Source organism: Malaclemys terrapin, chromosome 4 (assembly GCF_027887155.1).
Source record: "Malaclemys terrapin pileata isolate rMalTer1 chromosome 4, rMalTer1.hap1, whole genome shotgun sequence".
Lineage (NCBI taxonomy): Eukaryota > Metazoa > Chordata > Testudines > Emydidae > Malaclemys > Malaclemys terrapin.
Window position 1 is genome coordinate 92,147,863 of NC_071508.1, and position 20,802 is coordinate 92,168,664.

At 43.3% G+C, this 20,802-nt stretch overlaps 1 protein-coding gene and 1 long non-coding RNA gene across 3 annotated transcripts in view; one reads left to right on the plus strand and one right to left on the minus strand.

Moving 5' to 3' along the window:
• LTK (leukocyte receptor tyrosine kinase) overlaps window positions 1–20,802 on the plus strand; it is a 151,217-nt gene that overhangs the window by 52,223 nt on the left and 78,192 nt on the right. For both annotated transcript variants that reach the window (XM_054025414.1, XM_054025415.1), the window contains exons 2-4: window positions 6,634–6,747; window positions 12,204–12,356; window positions 13,488–13,710. In XM_054025414.1, coding sequence (XP_053881389.1) covers window positions 6,634–6,747; window positions 12,204–12,356; window positions 13,488–13,710 — 490 coding nt within the window. The remainder of the gene's footprint in view (window positions 1–6,633; window positions 6,748–12,203; window positions 12,357–13,487; window positions 13,711–20,802) is intronic.
• On the minus strand, window positions 7,080–15,521 carry LOC128835766 (uncharacterized). The gene is made up of 3 exons (XR_008444698.1): window positions 15,355–15,521; window positions 8,719–8,774; window positions 7,080–8,022 (listed from the first exon to the last, which is right to left on the minus strand). It is a non-coding gene; the product is annotated as an uncharacterized LOC128835766 (long non-coding RNA).

The following is a 20,802-nucleotide window of genomic DNA, read 5'->3' on the forward strand; positions in this document are numbered from 1 at the left end:
ATGCTTCCTCTTTAGGTGTAGGGAGGTAGCTCATTCCTAATGACCTCTGTGGAGACTGCCCCCAGTCTCAATGTGTGTATTGGTGATGTGGATACATCTGTCCACTAGGGGAATGGAATTGACACCGCCAGCTTGTTTCACATAGGCCATGAACCACTGTCAGGTGGTAACAACTTTCCATCACTACTAACGTGGGGCAAATTGAAATTGGGATTCTGTTATTTTCAAGGTAATGGGGAACCTCAGACTCATTGAAGAAGAACAATGTCTGTGTATATTCTGGTATGTCAAAGTGAATGGTTACATGTTTTGCTCTCTGTGTGTTCAGTGTCTGTATGTCTGAATATGTATCTGATACAATGGAAGGCAGAGAGAGGGGATACGGCTTGTAAGATGATCCTATCGAATGGGTTTGATTCTGTGGCTGTTGATGATGCTTGCCCTCCAGTAGAGGGAAAGAATATTGCTCAGATGTGCCATCTGACCACATCTGCTGATACCATAGAATCCAGCAGTCTGAACAGACTCCTTGTTCTGTATCAATATAGGGCAGGGAAATGTTTTTAGTAAGGGAATAGTGCAATCAGCAGATTGGGCTCCATGCAATCACATTTTTGTCTTTTCTGTCCATCTCTCCAATGAGCCTTGGGTACACTTAGCCATTCTGTGTGGATTCATATTAACAATAATTACGTGTCTGAGGGAAGAGGGAGACCAGCCCAGGTATGGGGGTGAGGAATGGGAGAGGCATTATATAATAAATGTATCAGTGGGTTTTTTGTCCTAGCTCTCATAGGAGTCATAGATCTTGTGATCTGGTAAATCGCTAGGTGGCTCTCTGAGTTACTCAACATCGTTCTCTTTTGTTTTACTCTTTCTGTATTGACAGTAAAGTAATGCAAAAGACCTTCTGCACTGTATAGTTTTGATACCTTCTGGAAATGTTAGTGTGGGGCAAATCATTATGTGTCTGTGGCATGAACAGGCAGTTCAAACCACAGAATCAAGCATTAACTTACAAATCAACCAGTCGGGACAATATGAATTCTAGGATACTAAGGGAATTAGCTAGCCAGGGCGGGCTCCAGGGTTTTGGCTGCCCCAAGCAGCCAAAAAAAAAAAAGCTGCGATCGCGATCTGCGGTGGCAATTTGGCGGAAGGTCCTTCGCTTCGAGCGGGAGTGAGGGACCATCCGCCGAATTGCCGCCGAATAGCTGGACGTGCCGCCCCTCTCCGGAATGGCCGCCCCAAGCACCTGCTTGCCAAGCTGGTGCCTGGAGCCAGCTCTGTAGCTAGCAAACTTGTTGACCTGCTGGCATTTATTTTTGAAAAGTCAAAGACAGTTGAAGAGGTCCTGAAAGACTGGATGAAAGCAAATGTAGTACCAACTTTCAAAACAGGAAAAACTAGCGATTCTGGCCATTTCTGTCTTGTCAGTCTAACTTCTATCCCTTGTAAAATATTGTAACAAATACTTTGAGAAGACAGATTCTCCAGTCTGCTAAGTCCACTTGGTGCTCTAAGTGGTGCAAAGTGGATTTAAAATAGCTAGAGATGACTAGTGGATCGTTGCCCTCATGCAGGGGGACATTCCATTAGTGTCAAGCTGGCAGAGATGCCTAGCTGCCTACTTTGCCAGCCACTGCCCTATCTCTGGAGCAAAAGGAGGGAAGCGGCAGTGTGGCAGAACAGAGCTTCACTGTGTCCAATACCCAAAAGATCCCTGAGCAGCCTTTTGCCAGTGGTGTAAGTGAGCAATGCTCCCTTGTGGCTCTAACAGAGCTCAAGCACAATTAAAAACATTACCTTTTTCATCTGCAGTGTGACAGAACCATGAGCAATAAATGGCAGGGGATTATAAAAAATAAATCTCGCCAGGCTAATTTGATTGTTCAGATATATATACGTAAAACTACAAAATTAGCAGCCATGGAGCATGCAGTAAACAGAATGTATTCTGATTTCAGTAGAGCATTCAACATGGTATTTCTGAAGTCTAATTGGGAAATTTGTGCAAATTGATCTGGTTAGGAACACTGCCATGTAGACTGAAAACTGAATCAAAGATCCTAGATAAAGAATAACATAAACAGCAATGTGTCCAGTTGGGGAGGCATCCGGTGGAGAACCAGAGAGATCATTGTTAGATCTTATTCAACATCTTCATTAATTATCCCAACAAGGGAGTCAAAAGCTCATTATTGACATTTACGGAGAAGGAGGAGTTTCAAACATCAGGGAGGACAGAGCAGTAACGCATAATGACTGGACAGATTAGAAGCGTGGCAGAAAGTAATGAACTAGATTAGTCCTTGCAAAGTGCAGGTTAATATAGCTTGGGGGAAAATAATGTGAAATCATACACTTAATGAGAGAAAGAATCCTAGCAATCAGTAACAGTAAAAAAGACTGGGTGACAGTGGGCATCAAATTAGACATGAATTTACAAGGTGACATAGATGTGAAAAAGATCAATGCCATTTCAGATGACATAGGCAAAATTAACACCAACAACACATCATATACAAAACAAGTACACCATTTCTGATCACCACATTACCAGAAACCTAAAATCAGGATTTTTGCCATCACATAAACCAGTGTTGCAAATTGTGGGTTAGAAGAAAGAAAAATTGGATACTCATTATTTTGAGGGGGACAAATTGATACAGGTTCCTTGGTACTGTGGTGAAATACAGCACCAGAAACCGCAACATCTCAGTCCTGGAGATCGCTGTGACAGAGTGCTAGGTATGAAAGCCTGAGGGCATGGCTACACTTGCACATGTAGAGAGCTTTGAGTTAAACCAGCCTTCGGAGAGCGCAGTAGGGAAAGTGCTGCAGTCTGTCCACACTGACAGTTGCAAGCGCACTGGGATGGCCACATTTGCCGCACTTGCAGAAGCATTGGGAGTGGTGCATTATGCACAGTTATCCCACAGAGCACCTCTTTCCATTCTGGTGCTCTGGCTTGTGGGAAGGGGATGCGGGGCATTCTGGGTCCTGTCCCCAATGCGCCGTGATGTATTGGTTCGCATCCCAGCAATCCCTTTGCTTCCGTCCACATTTGGCACCATCTTTCAATGTTTTTTGTGCTGCGCGCTCTGTCTTCCCTTTTGGTCTGCAGGAATGGAGCTCGAACTGCTGAGGCTAAGTGCTGTTCACTCAGCTGCCATGACCGAGCCTGCAGTGCCTCAGGCATGTGGCAGCAGCCTATCCCTGAGCAGAGCCTGGGTCAGATGACCCCAGGCTCAGGTATTTCCCCAACCCCTCCAGAGTTGCAAATTAGTCTGTGCAACAGCACTACCCAGCCAGGAACCTACACTGCAAGTCACCAGGCAACAGACTCTCTAGACTGCCAGCCTGCTGTTCTTCCTGTTCCTGCCCCAGCTTTGCCCATGCCCTGCTCTGACCTTGCTTCAGGCCTCCATCTGCCTCTTGACTCCAAGACTCATGGACTCTGATCAGTTTTGACCCTTGGCCTGCATCTGGACTTCGGCTAGGGTACTAATTTGGCTTATCTGTGGACTCTGACCACCTGGCTTCAACTTCCTCTCCAACCACCAGGCCTGACTGCTTGGAACCAGCACCTGACAGTTTGCACAGACTCCACTGTACCAGATCCTACCAGGCTTGATTGAGCACCTGGGTGCTGCAGTCCCAGAGACGGCGTCCCTACTCCAGAGCCTCCAGAATCAAATTGCTCAGCTGCAGTTAGAGAACGCCTCTCTCCGAGTGCAGGTCCAGACATCTCCAGGATCCTTGGTGGCAGCCCTGGAGCATGGTCTGAAAATCCCATTGCCAGAGTGGTTTGATGATGATCACCACAAGTTTCGAGGGTTCGTTAACCAATGCCGCTTGCTGTTGCTGATGCGGCCATCCTTGCACCCAGAAGATCAGGCAAAGATGGGACCTTTCAACTAAAGGTTCAAATCCCGCTACCATCTGAAACTCATGTATTTGATCATGAAATGACATGGTGGCCTCAGTATAGTTCCTAGTTTGTGGTGCCAGTCTCTACAGAGAAGCCAAGGACTGAATGGGTGTTTTGGCTGGGTACTAGCCTTTTCTTTTTCCAGGGAAGTGGATCTTAGCCTCCCTCTACTGTGTACACAAGTAACCCCTGAGAGTCAGAGTGGCAATCTGAGAGAAATGCCTGCACTAGCAGGTTGCTGCTGTTGCTGCTTATGTCCTAACTCGGTGGCCAGAGGAAGATCCTTTTTACCAACCATCCAAAAGGAAATCCCCATTTCCATACCACCTGGCAAATCAGGGCAGTTTTCAGTTATCACTAGGGGATCAACATAAAGACTTCAAAATGGGCTAGCCAAAGACAGAAGCGATCCTCATGAGCTGTCATGTCGTGTTTTATCAGAAGCAAGCTTTCCAAACACATCCCCTCTGCTGCCCACATGTGCCCTAGCATAGGCGGAGCCCTGTCAACCACATCTGCAGGTTCCCTCTCCAGCTCTGGGCCCGTGCCACACCCAAAGGAAGTTGTATTTCACTTGTATTTTCCCTCCTCGGTATTACCTCAGCTTCAGACAATACTGGTTCATCAATTCCAGCCAAGTATAGTGATCTCGCGGATGTCTTTGATAAAAGGAAGGCCAATGTCCTACCCCCCGCACCAACCTACAATTGCCCTGTAGATCTCCAGCCATGGGAAAAGGTTCCCTTTGGGCACATTTACCCTTTATTGGAACCTGAGCTCAAGGCCCTGTGGGATTACCTGGATGAAAATCTGCCCAAGAACTTTATCCAGCCCTCCTAATCCCCTACAGGAGCCCCCATCCTGTGTGTTAAACAGAAAGATGGGACACTGTTCCTTTGTGTTGATCATCATGCCCTGAATAATACTACCATCAGGAACAAGTATCCTCTTCCACTGATCAATTGGCAAAAATGTGATGGTGTCATCTGATCAGTCTTCCAGTCCAGGTACTACAACTCCTAGAATGGGTTGGCATAGCAAAGCTCTTCACCAAGCTTGACCTGCAGGGTGTATAACTTGGTCTACATCTGGGAAGGTGACAAGTGGAAGACAGCCCTCTGTACCACACATGGCCACTATGAATACCTGGTTACGCCCTTCGGCTTCTCTGACTCCCCAACCCCATTCCAGTGTTTGGGGAATGTTATCTTCATTGTGCTTCTGACATTCCTCATGATAATTCTTTATCACATATCACTGGCTCAGATCGTAAAGCATCCAGGTCCTTGCATATTTTGGACATAGCATGAAAATCACGAGATCTTTGGCTTTTGGTCTGTGGAGACCAAGACTCTACCTCCTGTATGACAAGAGTCGGCTGCAGTAAGAGAGCTCCTCTATTCAAAACTTGTCACCCTATGGACTGCAAAGCATTCCCTGGTGGACAATTGAGACTAAGGGTCATCTCTAGTATGACAAGAGTTTGATCCAGTAGGACAACACCTCTGCTCAAAACAGGTCACTTTTACCATGGTATTTTTGTTATTTCCTCTAAACCATGGGGAAATGAAGGTTTTTCAGGGTACAGAATAATTCTTATGTCCTTTGACATTTTCTAAGACTTGGTCTTTTCACCACTATTAAAAAAGACCACCCCCACAAATCTGCCTAAAATTTGATGTGAATAAGTCCAAGCAAGGAGCAAAAGGAAGAGTTATCACTGAGGTGACTATAGATAACAAAGACATCCCTCAAATAGACATAGTACAAGGGAATTACTAATATGAATAAATATAACACCGTTTTCACTGGAGAAGGGAGAGCACCCTAGGACATCAGTTAAAATTGGCATCTGGCAAATACAAGAACATTGTTTGGTTTTGGATCCTTTGAAAATCTCAGCCTTTGTGAAAGGCAATAAAGACAGACTCTGGATTTGTACAGCAGTGTAAAGGTTTTATCAGCATGGCATCGTTCATACTGGGGCATCGTTAATGCATGGTGAAGCCATGAGTAAGTTATGCAGATCCCAAATGAATGCTCATAAAGCCTTTATATCATCCTGTCATGTATTCTGTAGATACACATGTCACAGTAAAACTATTTTACAAATGTTTTGGAACAGTAGGTCTCAGACTGTGAACTGCAAAGTATTCACTCATGACTGGTGACTCATGGGTTGCTGGTGGGTAGATGGTGTTGCCTCCACCTTCTCATTTCCAGACACTTCTAAAATTATATATTCCTCCTGTGTATAGAACCACACACACACACAACATCACTAGGCAGATAGATGGCTACACTATAAGGAGGGTATCATTGAATGAGTATATTGCTGTTGCATGGGCACTTCGGGGGTAAATTGTTATAGCAAGTGCATCTTTGGAGGATATGTTGCGATGACAAGGGCATAGCTGGGCAGAATATATCTGTACTAAAGAGGACATCATTAGGTGAATTATGTTGCTATAGTGTGTGCATCTCTGGGAGCCATATTGCTATAATTAAGACCTAATTGGGGGAACACTGTATTGCAACTGTAGGATGAGGGCAGATTTTGGTGCAATATACTGCACTAACATGGGTTATACTGGGTGGATGTTCCTATTGTAATGTAATTGGAGCCCTAAGAATTTTAAGCCTGGATCAATATATATATAAACATTAAATGTTCCCCATTCTTTATTGTTTTGTTACAGTTGCTGTGTCCTGCTCTGGATTACATGAGAAAAACCCTTCTTTACTGAGTCCCCCTCCCAGACTGCCTCCAGGCAAAAATGTGATGGTGTCATCTGATCAGTCTTCCAGTCCAGGTACTACAACTCCTGTCCCTTTAGTCCTTCCTATCTCTTAAGCAGGACCCACACTGAACAGAAGAGTTGAGCTGCCCTCCTTGATAATCAGAATAATCTCCATGTGTGTGTCTGGTTACCAGAAAGCCAAGCTGCTGGCTTTCATAGGATGATGGAACGGACTCAAACAAGTTAATGTAGCCTTAAGGCACTGTCTCCAATTCTGAAAAAAACAAAAAAGCCCGGAACAAAAAAAAGTCTTCTCCATCAACACACTATGAAAGCAATCAGTGTAGAATATGTGGAGTCCCTGAAGCAAATGCTAATTAATGGATCTGTTTCCTCAGAAAATAGAAAATAACCCCCCCCCCCCCCGGCAGTAATACAGTGTGAAGTTATTTTCAAAGGAAATTCTTTCTCCACCTGTCTGCAAAAACCCAACAGACCTGAGCAAGTAGCTGCAAGGAAGGTAGGATGAACTAGGCTTCCTGTGATACCAGGAGTAGTTGAATGAGTGCCCACATTTGTGAAGGGCTGAGAGAATGAGCCAAGCACTGCTAGAAAGGTAGAGAACTGTACAAAGCTGTGGTACTCTTGGAGGATTCTGCACATGTGTGGAACGGGCACACAGTTCAATACCCACAAGGCTTCAGGAACTCTACCCTTTCTTGTCTGCACTCCCACCATAGCTCTGCTTCAGGAAAGAGCAAAGGGAGAAGGCTACTACATGAGGCAATTCCTGATAGGGGACCCTTTCACTTACAGCAGGATAAGTATATTGTTACTATACACATACCAGAGAAGTTATGCAATAGTGCGAATGTCCTGTAGGGCCAGCTAGGAGTTGGCCTCCTGCAGTGAGAACATCGTTGTGGCACGACCCTGTCAATGTCTCCCAGGAATCTTACAATGTGGAATTCCTCTCTGAAATGGTATGTCTGTGCTGGCTGGAATCCTATGGAGTATGTGTCTTCATAGCAGTTCCATGGCAACTGAAATTTCCTCTTGTGGTGATTGGGGCAATTTTTCAGTGTTTCCACTTCTATTTTAGATTGTTTCCCTTCATTCTTTTTGCATATATTCCTTGTGCATTCAGCAGTTCTTGAAACCGTTCCAGGATGTGAAATGCCTTGAAAATGGTGAACAATTAGCTGTCATTACCTCCCCATTGTAATAAAACCCAATGTCCTGGAAAGCAAGTGGGAGGAGGAGAGTGGAGAGGCACTTTTATCATGAGATCCCTCACAGAGGATGAACAATATTTGGCAGTGAGGGAGAAAACTGGTCTTGTTCAGCCTTAAAAGGAACCATATTTTTATTTCAATAGCATTGCAATAATTCCCCTTTAGTTTATGCTCCCTCCTTTCCCACCCTGCAGTTTCTAAGACATACACAGAAATATTTCATTAGTGCATCCTTTCAACAAAATTTGCATCCAGCTGGTCATCCACCAAAAAGAGTTCTCCTATTGATTTGAATTGGGTGTGTCATAATAAAACACGCAGCAACTGTACATATCAAAAAGGACTCTTTTTTTCAAATCAGTAAACTTGGTCCCAGCTTGCATAACTCATTTATCATATGAATTTCTTTCAAGGAAGACAGTTTGCTTACTTCACCTGAACATGAGTTTCCATAACAGATAGTGGAACATGGTTAGCAAATATAAACAAACAAAGCTGCCAAATCCTATAAATTAATCAAGCTACTTCTTTTATTGGCTGGGAAAGAAAAAAAGAGAGATTATTATTATTTCTATGTTGAATCCTTGGGAGTTGCACAGGTACTACAGAGATGGGGCCATGTAAGCACCTGGATAGATGTTTGATTGATTGATTGTCTGGCAAGCAATGCTCATACTTCATATTATCTCTTTGCATGCTTCACCTTAGTCCCCAAGAAGAAAATGAGCCTTTGACAAGCTGGGAGAAAACCAGTTCATAAAAACCAAGTCCTAAGTTTATGAAATGTTCCCCTTAATGTTTAACTCACCAAGTTCAGAATTTATAATCCCCAGGTGCAGGGCTCTGGCTCTCCATCCCCGGTCTCTGGAGAAAGAAGATTCACATAGATGAAATAGTCCCTGCTCTTGTCCCAGGAATGGTTCCCCAAATCCCAACCTGACCCTAAGGTACTAGCCAAAGAGTTGCATCCCCGCCTCCACTGTCATGTGCCACCTGAGGAGCAGATGCACATTTAACCTGGGACAGATATTCCTTAACACTCCGACTATTTGATGTGCATCCGACACTTCCTTGCTCTATAAATGGCCCTCGCCATCCTCTTCCAGTTGCCGATCGTTTCCCTTCATGCCACAGCTCAGATTGCCCTTCCCCAATAAGCCCTTCATGTCTCCTTCCAGATGTCAAGCCCTCCCAATTTCCCATTCTGTTGTAAAGCTTGTTACTCCTCTCCCAAACATGAGAACCCTCACAACCTAGAGGTGATGGCACAGGGGCTTTGTACAGCTGGAGCAAGTGGGGAAATCATCTGCTTGTTACTGTGAAAGTAGTTGTTGTATTTACTTTATTAGTGGAGCAGTTTGCTATGTGGCTGTATATTCAAGGGGTTAGAAATACATTGCTCTAATATCTGTAACTACAAGTTCAAGACTTGGTAAGACATTTTGAAATGCAATAATGTTCCATAAATATTTATTTGTAAATAAAATTTATGGAAAATTGTTTGGCATTTTTGCTACTCAGACTTCAGTTTGCTATCTCCGATGTTTGACTGTAGCACTGCAGACATAGTGATTGTGTTTTCTGGCCCTGATTGGGTGTGTGGGTGCTACAGGATATAAATATTTACTTATAATAACAACAGGGACACATTATAAACTCTCTTACTCATGCAGGTGAGCAGTCACTGGCATGAATAGTCCTTCTGACTTCAATGAGTGTTCTCATATGAGCGAACTGCTCACTAGTCTGGGTGAGTAAGGGGTTCACAACCTGGCCAGAACCACTAGGACAAAGAACTACATATTTATGTTCTGTGCTTTTCCTGAATTTACCTACTGTGATAATTATATTTTTTAATGTAGTTACAAATTACTTGTTAAATTACAAATACTTATCTACTCTGGATATTATAGGGAGAGACCCAGCCCCGAACATTGGTGGAGCTGGGTCCCCTGGGCCCTGAATTTGCTGGAGCCCAGGCACCACGGGCCCATATAACTCACTGCCCCTGGGAGCACACAGTTCAGGTGGAGACATCCCTTAGGGATGAATTTTGTCAAAGGGGAACTCAATATCCTAGTAAAGAGGATATTAGTTAAAACAGCCAGGGATGCAACCCCATGCTCTGGGTAACCTTAAACCTCTGACTGCCAGAAGCTGGAAGGAGAAGATAGGGGTGAATCACTCTAGCTTCCCTTTTCTGTACACTTTCATGGTACTGGCCACTATCAGAGATAGGATACTGGGCTAGATGGACCATTGATCTGGCCCTGTATGGCATTTCTTATGTTGTTAGTCACGTAAATTCCCACAGGAAAACCTTAGTATGTATGGATACGGCTGGAAATCTAAACCAACAAAAATAGTTAGCAGATTCTCACTTAAGGGACCAAACCAACTTGAATTCTACCCTGCTCTTCGTTGCCCACCCTTCACATACGGTCCCCAACTTTAATTCTCTCCCTAGAGACTGGTTCCTATTGTCCTTCCTTCCTAAGACTGGGTCCCTCATTGAGAAGTAGAAAATAGGGTGCTATTCACATTTGTAAGGCCCGAATATAACCTAGACTCCAATGCTTAGTCTTATAGGCCCAGATCTTCAAAGGTATTTAGGCACCTAACTCCCATTGATTTAAATGGGCATTAGGAACCTAAATAACTGAGGATCTGGGACTTACTATGTATATATACAGCCCCTGAGGCCTCTAGATGCTATAATAATAATTACCACTTGAATGAATATCAGCCTGCAATACTTATTCATCTCACTGTGCATATGTGTGAGTGAGAGCATTAGGCAGCTGATGTCCCTGCCGGGAGCTTGTATCAGATTGATAAGGGCAGCAGTGAATTAGTTCTTTGCTGGTTTATAATATGCCGATTATGAAAAATAACTTGGCCAGGATACTGTGCTGCTCTCAGTACTGTGAATGGGCTGCATGGTTCCAGTCAGTAGGGGTTCTCCCTTCCTCATCTTAGGGATGGTGAAACTGTTCTGAAGGACGTCCATTTTGCAACCCTTAAGATATGTCTACACGACAAAGAAAAACCTCTGGTACCAAGTCTCAGAACTCAGGTCAATTGACTCGGGCTTCTGGGGCTCAGCCTGTGGGGCTAGAGCAGCAGGGTGGACGTTTCTGCTCAGGCTGGAACGCAGGCTCCAAGACCCTCTTGTCTCACTGAGTTTCAGCGGTGTGAACATACCCTCAGCTATTTTATTTGAGAACCTCCTGAGTTCTGTGTCCCACAATGAGACGGGTCTTTCTCCATCCTCTTTCAATTCCTTTGCTATGTTGGATGTCACTCTTGTTCAGGATCGTACTTACAAATGGGCCAGATCCTCTACAGCTGTAAACTGGTTTAGCTCCACTGACTTCAGTAGAAGTATACTGATTTACAAAGAGGTCCAGGGCTGTTTTCCTAGGTTGGCCTTTCCCCCACATCAGGTGAAAATCTCCATCACTCTTATCCATGGACAGCTTCCTCTCTTCCCTCTGACAGTTCCTTTTTAGCTGAGATGTCGCAGACTATTTTGTTGATAAATTGCAGAGGGTTCAAAGAAGAGCCATGAGGATGATTTAAGGATTAGAAAACATGCCTTATAGTGATATATGCCAGGAGCTTAGTCTATTTAGGTTAACAAAGAGAAGGTCAAGGGGTGACTTGATCACTGTCTATAAGTACCTACATGGGGAACAAATATTTGATAATAGGCTATTCAGTCTAGTAGCAAAAGCTATAACATAATCCAATGACTGGAAGTTGAAGCGAGACAAATTCAGACTGGAAATAAGGCATATGTTTTTAACAGTGAGAGTAATTAACCATTGGAACAATTTACCACGGGTCACAGTGGATTCGGCATTACTGGTGATTTTTCAATTAAGGTAGTTTTTCTAAAAGAGCAACAGAGAGTCCTGTGGCACCTTTAAGACTAACAGATGTATTGGAGCATAAGCTTTCATGGGTGAATGCCCACGAAAGCTTATGCTCCAATACATCTGTTAGTCTTAAAGGTGCCACAGGACTCTCTGTTGCTTTTTACAGATCCAGACTAACACGGCTACCCCTCTGATACTTTCTAAAAGAGATGTTCTAGGAATTATTTCGGGGAAGTTCTCTGGCCTGTGTCATACAGGAGATCAGGCTATATGGTCACTATAGTTACTTCTGGCCTTAGAATGTATGACTGAACCTATGAATCTAGATCTGCTCATTAACATCCTGGCTGACACCCTCCCTGGAGCCAGGTGGCACACCAGTGAAAAGTTCTCTCTCTGTTTCTCATCCCAGAAACCTCTTGTATCTATGGGTCCATCTGCTCCTGGGTAACATCTACAGACACCTCCGGAAAACCAGACTGGGTGTTATCTTCAATGAGTGCCTTGGTGTCACAGCAGCAGCATCAAGTTCTGGAAGACCATTCATCCAGAGGAGACAAAGAAGGTAGACAAACTTCCAGTTCATTCCCAAAGAGATACACATATGCACACACAGATGTCTATGGCCATCCTTCCTTGTCTCTCTCCGACTGCCACATAGAAGATACCTGCTTTATGAAACTATCATGAAATTCCACTCTAAACTCTAGAGAACACACCACTAAGAATCATGTGTATATTAAAAAAGCCATTGATTTTTCCATATATTTATCAAACACTAGACTTGAGCATGTTGCATAGATGTATGGAATATTTACTGTGTGGCAGCCTTGCTCATATTGCAATGTACAATGTGAAACTTGATACGTATTTAACACAGCCCATTTTTATACAATGCACATACTGTAACATTTGAAATGCAAAGGCAACACTCTCAAAGAACCACAGTCATTGGCAAGTCACTTCTCTTTCGTCAGCAGTGCACAGTGTAGCTACTTCCATAGGTAGCTACTTTCAGACCCTGAGAAAAGCTGGGGAAATTCAACTCCGGGTATAGCTAATAGGTTTTGAAGGGGCCCAAGTCTGCAGTATTCCAAGCCCTTTCAGCTCACTTTGCCTTTAATGGGAATTGAAGATGCTCAGCACTTTTCACCGTTATTTATCACCTCTTGGGATTTGGCCCATACTTTTTATGTTCTTATGGTCCAGTCCTGCTCCCATTGAAATGAGAAATTCACGCCGACTTCAGTGGGCCAGATTCAGGCCCTTTGTGAATTAGCTTTGTTTCCACCACAGTCAGAAGAAGCCACTTTTAACTACAGAGATTGAGAGTCCCAGGAAATTCAGCCCCTTGACAAGGCTAAGCTGACTCCTCATATTTGTGCGCTCACTCGTGTCTGTGTTATGTTTCTAACCAGTATTATATCTATTGCCTCCTCCCTTCTTTTTCCTTCTCTCTCTCTCCTTGGTTTTTTTCCTCTCTTTTCCCTTCTTCTCTCCTCTCTCTCTCTCTCTCTCTCGATCTGTTCTCTACTTATTTTCTTTCTTTTTTTAACTTAATTTTTTCACTTCTTTTTATCCTCTACTTTTTTCTTGTCATTTCTTCTCTCCTTCTTTTTCACCACTGCTTCTTTCAATCCCGCTTTCCTCTTGTTTCCTCTTTTTATGTCTTCTCCCCTTGTACTCTTCCCTTCAGGCCACATTCTCCTCCTGAACACCAGCAGGTTCTTGGATAGATGTGAGTTCAGTCTGCATAGCCCCATCCTGCCATGGAGTGTGGAGTCCTGCTTGCTGGAGCTGGCCATATATTCACAGGATACTGCTCCTCCTCTCCAGGAATTCACAGTTGAAATCCGACATGTGGAGACAAACCGGAACATAATCATCCCTCTGAGAGCTGGGCAAGAGGAGAACACCTGGTAAGGCTAGCTAGCTGCAGCCACTTAAATGTTGCCTGAGGGGCAGTTCCCTTAAGGCATTGCTTCTAGCAAAGTCTGCTCCACTTCTCTCTCCATAAAGTCACTGATTCTGTGATGGCCAACTCTGAGGACTGAACTGAGACCCTCCAGAGCTAAACGCATGAGTCTCCACAGCTCGATCTAAAGAGCTAGCCTCCATAGCTGCTGGCTGTAACAGACTCTCGTCCTCTGTGGATAAGACACAGAAGAGGATGTGTAACATACACTTGACCAGTGGGTTACTCTTACATAAGATCCTAAGAATGGCCCATACTGGGTCAGACCAAAGGTCTATCTAGCCCAGTGTACTGTCTTCCAACAGTGGCCAATGCCAGGTGCCCCAGAGGGAATGAACAGAACAGGTAATCATCAAGTGATCCATCTCCTGTCATCCACTCCCAGCTTCTGGCAAACAGAGGCTAGGGATACCATCCCTGCCCATCCTGGCAAATAGCCATTGATGGACCTATCCTCCATGAATGTATCTAGTTCTTTTTTGAACTCTGTTATAGTCTTGGCCTTCACAATACTCTCTGGCAAGGAGTTTCACAGGTTGACTGTGTGTTGTGTGAAAAAAAAACTTCGTTTTGTTTGTTTTAAACCTGCTGCCTATTAATTTAATTTATTAGCTTCCTCCCAAAGCTTCAATAGGTAATGATGCCCCTATTTCATCTGATTCACTTACTGTTGCTGAGATTATTGGCCTCAAATCTACTGAGTCCAAAATGCTCCCTCAGTTATGGGCCGATTTCTCTAAGCAATGTCATGGGTTATCCTGGTCACAAGAGCTAAATTTCACATGGTTTGGTGTAGTTTTAACTATCATCATTCTTCCCCTCTTACCACCAGTATCTGCTTGAAAACGATTGTCAGTGCACATTCCTGGGCAAAGCATGCAGTCTGATACTCCGGCAGCATAGTCCTCAGCCACTATTGGTGTGGGTGAACTTTTGGCAGAGGGAGTGTTACCCAAAAAACAGTCTCCATAGTTAAAGGAAATACATCCATACTCATCCCGTTGGACCATCAGCAACAGTTGATACCATCAGTCATCACCACCAAGAAACTTCCAGGGTGAATATAAATGCCCTGAAAGGCCACAGATCCTTTCTCACAGATCAAGCATAGTGGGGCCGCTATTCCTCTACCTCCAAAATGCAAAATGTCCCACACAGTTTCTGTGTCATCCCCAAATTGTTGAACATCTACAGAGCCACTCACCAGCTGTCCATCACCCAAAGGCTCCCCATTTGCTATGAGAATCATCTGGTAACTGGTTAGGCCTTCACAATGCTAGAGGTTTCAACAGGGGCTGTACTGGAGCCAAGCATCTGGCCCCTAATGCTTTGGCCATGAATGAAAAATTCTACGTCTTCTTTCTTTTCAAAGGCTGCTCTTTTCTGAGATGCCTCCCTGGGTTGATAAGCTAGGTCTAACAGTAGAGCCTGAGTCACAACGTTCAGTTCCCAGTGCTGATCCAGACTTTTCCCAGAGTTCACGGGTATTTGCTTCTGGTCTATCTGTAAAGCTCTGGGCAGGGTAGAAGAGATAGCATAGAAAGAGAGAGGAAGAGAAAGCAGATAAGAAAATCGGGCAATACCAAACCTTAGCTTGGATGTTCCTTAGTTTGGTCTTCCCCACGGTTGCTTTTTCATTCCTGGCTGTGTCAGAATGCACATGAGATAGGAACCAAGGGGGTGCCTTGAAGTACAACAGGGAGACTGAGTTCTAACAGAGAAAGAGAGAGAGGGGAGCCCACATGGCTGTTTGTTTGCAATCTTCCTTGTGCTTGCTATCCTTTCCTCCTCCCTGCCTTTGAGGGGCATGGGTTAAGTACGCTGGCTGTAAGCTCTTTGTTTATATCACCTGATTGGCTCCCATGGAGAATTCCACCAACAGATCCTTGCTCTTGTTTTTCTTGAATTCCCTGGCACCACCTTTTGTTGCTGTAGAGCAGGGGTCGGCAACCTTTCAGAAGTGCTGTGCCAAGTCTTCATTTATTCACTCTAATTTAAGGTTTCGCGTGCCCGTCATACATTTTAACATTTTTAGAAAGTCTCTTTCTATAAGTCTATAATATATAACTAAACTATTGTTGTATGTAAAGTAAATAAAGTTTTTAAAATGTTTAAGAAGCTTCATTTAAAATTAAATTAAAATGCAGAGCCCCCCAGACCGGTGGCCAGGACCCAGGCAGTGTGAGTGCCACTGAAAATCAGCTCCCGTGCCACCTTCGGCACGTGTGCCATAGGTTGCCTACCTCTGCTATAGAGATACCCAGCCAAGACTCCTGTTCTGGTGAGCCAAAGACAGCAAAGTTTGATTTAAAATTTAATTCTTAACCCTCAAATCCCTTCCTCTCCTACTTTCAGTTCTTACTCACTTCCTTTCTAGGGGGGCCCTTTCCCCTGCAGATATCTCCTTGCCAATGTAGCAGGGAAAAAGTTGCCTTCTGGTGTCATTCTTACCCCCAGAGACTGCCCATGCCACTTCAGGCATGTGACTAGTCTCTGCTGGCCGAGGCAGCTAGATTCACAAGTCCATTTCTGCTTATTATTAAATGAGTGAGTGAGTGCTCCTCACAAGTACCTAGCTGTTCAGTATCAATAGTGATCACTTCACCCATCACTGACATGCAGCTATCTCTGGAATGGAAAATAGCAGCTGTTCAATAGCTTACCTGAAGACTGCCACAACAGCTTTAGGAGATGAAGCTAAGATCATCCTCTCTAATTAAAATAGCAGTGGAATTTAAATAGGTAGAACCTAATTTGCTCAATTGGAAATTTGTCAGGACATTGGGGTTAATACCTTTGCTCTCATGAAAGGAGTGAAAAGCTCGAAGGGACCTGTAACAATCATAGATGGTCAGGGGCTTAGGTTTAAAGACATCTAAAATATGTAATATACTTCAGTCATGTTTAAAATACGTGGAAGAGGGAAAACAAGGGGATGGAATTAGAGACTCTTGGAAAAAATATGATTCCTTTCTTTTTCTTTCACAATGGATTGATTTAAAAAATCTCTACCCAAGTCCAGGGTGGACAAAGGAAACTTATTTTAGTGTGTGTAGCAGAACAAATAAGTCATTATTGCATATTGACCTAGCTTCTCCATGGCAGGCACATGGCCCAAGACCAGCTTTCTCTTTTATATCTGAAGGCCTGTGCTATCAATTGACAGGAAGACCAGCCTGAAGTAATTGGATTTTTGGATGGTTTGGGATTTTTAAATGTTTTTGTCTGCTTCTAAACAATACTGTACTGTTAGGAGTAGAACAGGAAGTACAAAGAGCAAATGATAGTGTAGGGATAAGGCAGTATATCATTAACCTATGGCACTCATTACCACATGATATTGTTGAGGGATGATTAGTAACTTGTATGAAGAAAAAATTAGCACTCCTACCTTTTCAGGTGGGCAGAAACCAAAGAAAAGGCTACCTCAGCCCTTCCCCATAATCCTCACCCCTGTTGTCAAGCCATACCCAATTCCAAATAGAACACTTCACTGGGTTCTTCTCTTTCTGCTTCTGGGGGTCTGCTATAATATTCAGCTCTTTGTTCTGAATTCATCAATGGTTCTTTTTCCCTAGGATTCTGCTCTGTCCTACATTTGTGTATTATGCATGAGAAGGAAGTGCTTTTCTGATTGGTGCTCAGCTCTCGGATTGGTGAACCATCCTCAGATTGGTAGTGCTGAAGCTACTGTTCTGTCTGTCATTCCCACGTTTCAGATCAGTCTCTGGTAAAAGCTTTCTGGTGAAAAAATAGAGAAGAGAGACGGCTGGAACAAACCAAACATCAAAGTCCCTGGTCTAAATTTAACAGCATAGGTGAAAACCCTAAAATAGCGTCAGTAGTTGCACTATTTAGAATAAAGAGGAGCTGCCAATCCTCATTCTTCAGGGCAAAAGATGACCACTAGCTGGGGCCAGGAAGTGCTTTTCTCTTCGATGGTATAGTAATGTTCAAATATCCAGGTATATTGTGTTCATTTTTAACTCTTCCTCTAAAATATTAGGCATTGGCCACAGTGGAAGGCAAGATACTAGAGCAAACAAATCTTGTTTGTTCTAGTATAGGAATTCCCATATTCCTGATTATTGATCAACACCATTAAAGGAACAATAATTCTCACTCAGATATCAGAAGTTACTGCTGGAGTTAGATGCTGGCTCTTGCCCTACGTGTGTGAATGTAAATTGCAGGACTATAGAAGCAGGTCCATAATCCATGCCAGCAACAGCTCTCTGCTACTTAAATAAGGCTTATCTCGGGTTGGTGCCACCAATATACCTAGAATCTATTACATTCTGGTCATGTGGGTCAACACTCTGCCACTTAATGGAAACTGTCCAAAGTGAAAGCCATCCAATAACAAAGTCTGCCCTAGGATCAGATATGAAGAAAACTCCCTCAATCTCTTAGTTCACTTGTAACAAGGAGGTTAAGTCGGTGGCAACCTGGAATGGACCCTGGGTGTAGCCTCAGGGAGGAAATGAACTAGAACTGGATCTCTGTGCTACAATCCCTGACAGGAGAAGAAATGGAACTTGGATTTCTGTGCCTCTCTGAAATGGACTTTGGGTACAATTCCTAAGAGGAGACAAATCTGCACCTGAGATGGATTGATGTTTGACATCTTTGTCTAGAGAGCCTCTCGTACTTTAGGTCATCTCTGAATAAATTCTGAAGTCCTGAAGCTATCTTAGAATCATAGAAATGTAGGACTGGAAAAGAGTTTGAGAGATCATCTAATCCAGTCACCTGCACTGAGGTAGGGCTAAGTATACTAGACCATCCCTGACAGGTGTTTGCCTAATCTGTTCTTAAAAACCTCCAATGATGGGATTCCACAACCTCCTTAGGAAGCCTATTCCAGTATTAACTATCCTTATAGTTAGAAAGTTTTTCCTAATATCTAACCTAAATCTCCCTTGCTTCAGATTAAGCCCATTATTTCTTGTCCTACCTTCCGTTGACATGGAGAACAATTGATGACCATTGTCTTTATAACACCTCTTAACATATCTGAAGTCTGTTATCAACTCCTTCCTCAATCTGCTTTTCTCAGTACTAAACATGCCCAGTTTTTTAAATCTTTCCTCATAGGCTAAGTTTTCTAAATGTTTTATCATTGCTTGTTGCTTTCCTCTGGACTCTCTCCTTAGTTTGCTTTCCTTAGTTTGCTTATGAGAATGTCATGTGGGACTGTGTCAAAAGCCTTACTAAAATCAAGATATATCACATTTACTGCTTCTCTCCTATTCAGTAGGCCAGTAACCCTGTCCAATAAGGAAATTAGTTTGGTGGTATTATTTGTTCTTCACAAATCTAAGTTAGCTATTATTTATAGCGCTATCAGCCTCTAGATGTTCACAGACTGATTTTTTAATAATTAGTTCCAATGTCTTTCCAGATATCAAAGTTAGGCTGACTGGTCTAGAATTCCACAGTTCCTCTTTGTTCCCATTTTTAAAAATAGGAACTATGTTAGCCCTTCTCCAGCCCCCTGGGAACTCACCCACTGTCCATGAATTCTCAAAGAAAATTGCTAATGGTTCTGTGATTGCTTCAGCTAGTTCCTTAAATATGCTAAGGTGAATTTCATCAGGCCCTGCTGACTTGAATATATCCAACTTTCCTAAATGTTCTTTATCCTGTTCTTTTCCTATTTTGGCTTGTGTTCTTTCCCCTTTGTTGTTAATATTAATTGTGGTAAGTATCTGGTCACAATTTACCTTTTTAGTGAAGACTGAAGCAAAATTAGACATTTAACACTTCAGCCTTCTTGATGTTGTCCATGATTAACTTCCCTTCCTTGCTAAGTAGAGGATGAAAACAACACCTGCGCCCCCAACTCCTTCACTCTGGCCTTTCCCTTAGTCTTTCTCTTGCTCCTAATATATGTATAGAACCGCTCCTTACTGCCTTTTATGTCCCTTGTTAGGTGTAACTCACTTTGTGCCTTGGCCTTTCTGATTTTGTCCCTAAATGCTTGTGCTATTCTTTTGTAATCATCCTTAGCAATTTGTCCATTTCCATTTTTTGTAGGATTCCTTTTTGATTTTCAGGTCATTAAAAGAGCTCCTGATGGAACCATATCGGCCTTTTACAATTCTTCCTATCTTTCCTTCACATTGGGATAGTTTGCTGTTGTGCCTTTAATATTGTTTCATCTCCTCATCCATCGCCTCTTCCTAATTTGGTGGTTTACAGTAGACCCCCTACCATGATACTGTCCCTGGTTTTTACCTTTTTCTTCATCCAGAGACTGTCAACTCTTCTGCCTCTGACCTCCTTCTGCGCCTCAGAACAAGTGTATATATTGATACATAATGCAATATGTCCTCCCTTTTTTCCCTGCCTGTCCTTCCTGAACAAGCTATTCCCCCCTCATGAGATTTATATTCCAGTCATGAGATTTATCCCAAGTCTCTGTGATGCCAACTAAGTCATAATTTAGCTCATGTACTAATAATTCCATTACTTCCTGTTTATTCCCGATGCGCCTTGCATTTATGTATAGATATCTAAGATGATGAGCAGATTCCATCACTGTTATCCCTCTTGTTGCTCCTACAACCCAATTGTAATTTTCCATTTACCCCCCAACACTTAGTTCTCTGTTAATTCCACCTTTTTTAATACTTACCTGTGGGCTTTTGCCACCTGCCTCCTTTGAACCTAATTTAAAATCCTCTTTACTAGATTGGCGAGTCACTGTGCAAAAATGCTCTTCCCCTTTGTAGTCAGGTGGACCCCATTTCTTCCCAGCAGTCTTCCTTCCTGGAACAGCATCTCATGGTTGAGGAAGCCAAAGCCCTCCCATTGACACCCAGGATGTCATCATCCCTGCCTGGGTCCTTACTCTCAACTGGAAGGATTGACAAAAACACCACCTGCACCCCTGACTCCTTTACCCTTGCTCCCAGAGCCTTGTAGTCACTGTTGATCTGCTCAGGTTTATACTTGACAGTATCACTAGTGCCCATGTGAATGAGCAGCGGTAGTGGTAAGAAGAACAGATGAGCTCCAGAAATCTTTCTGT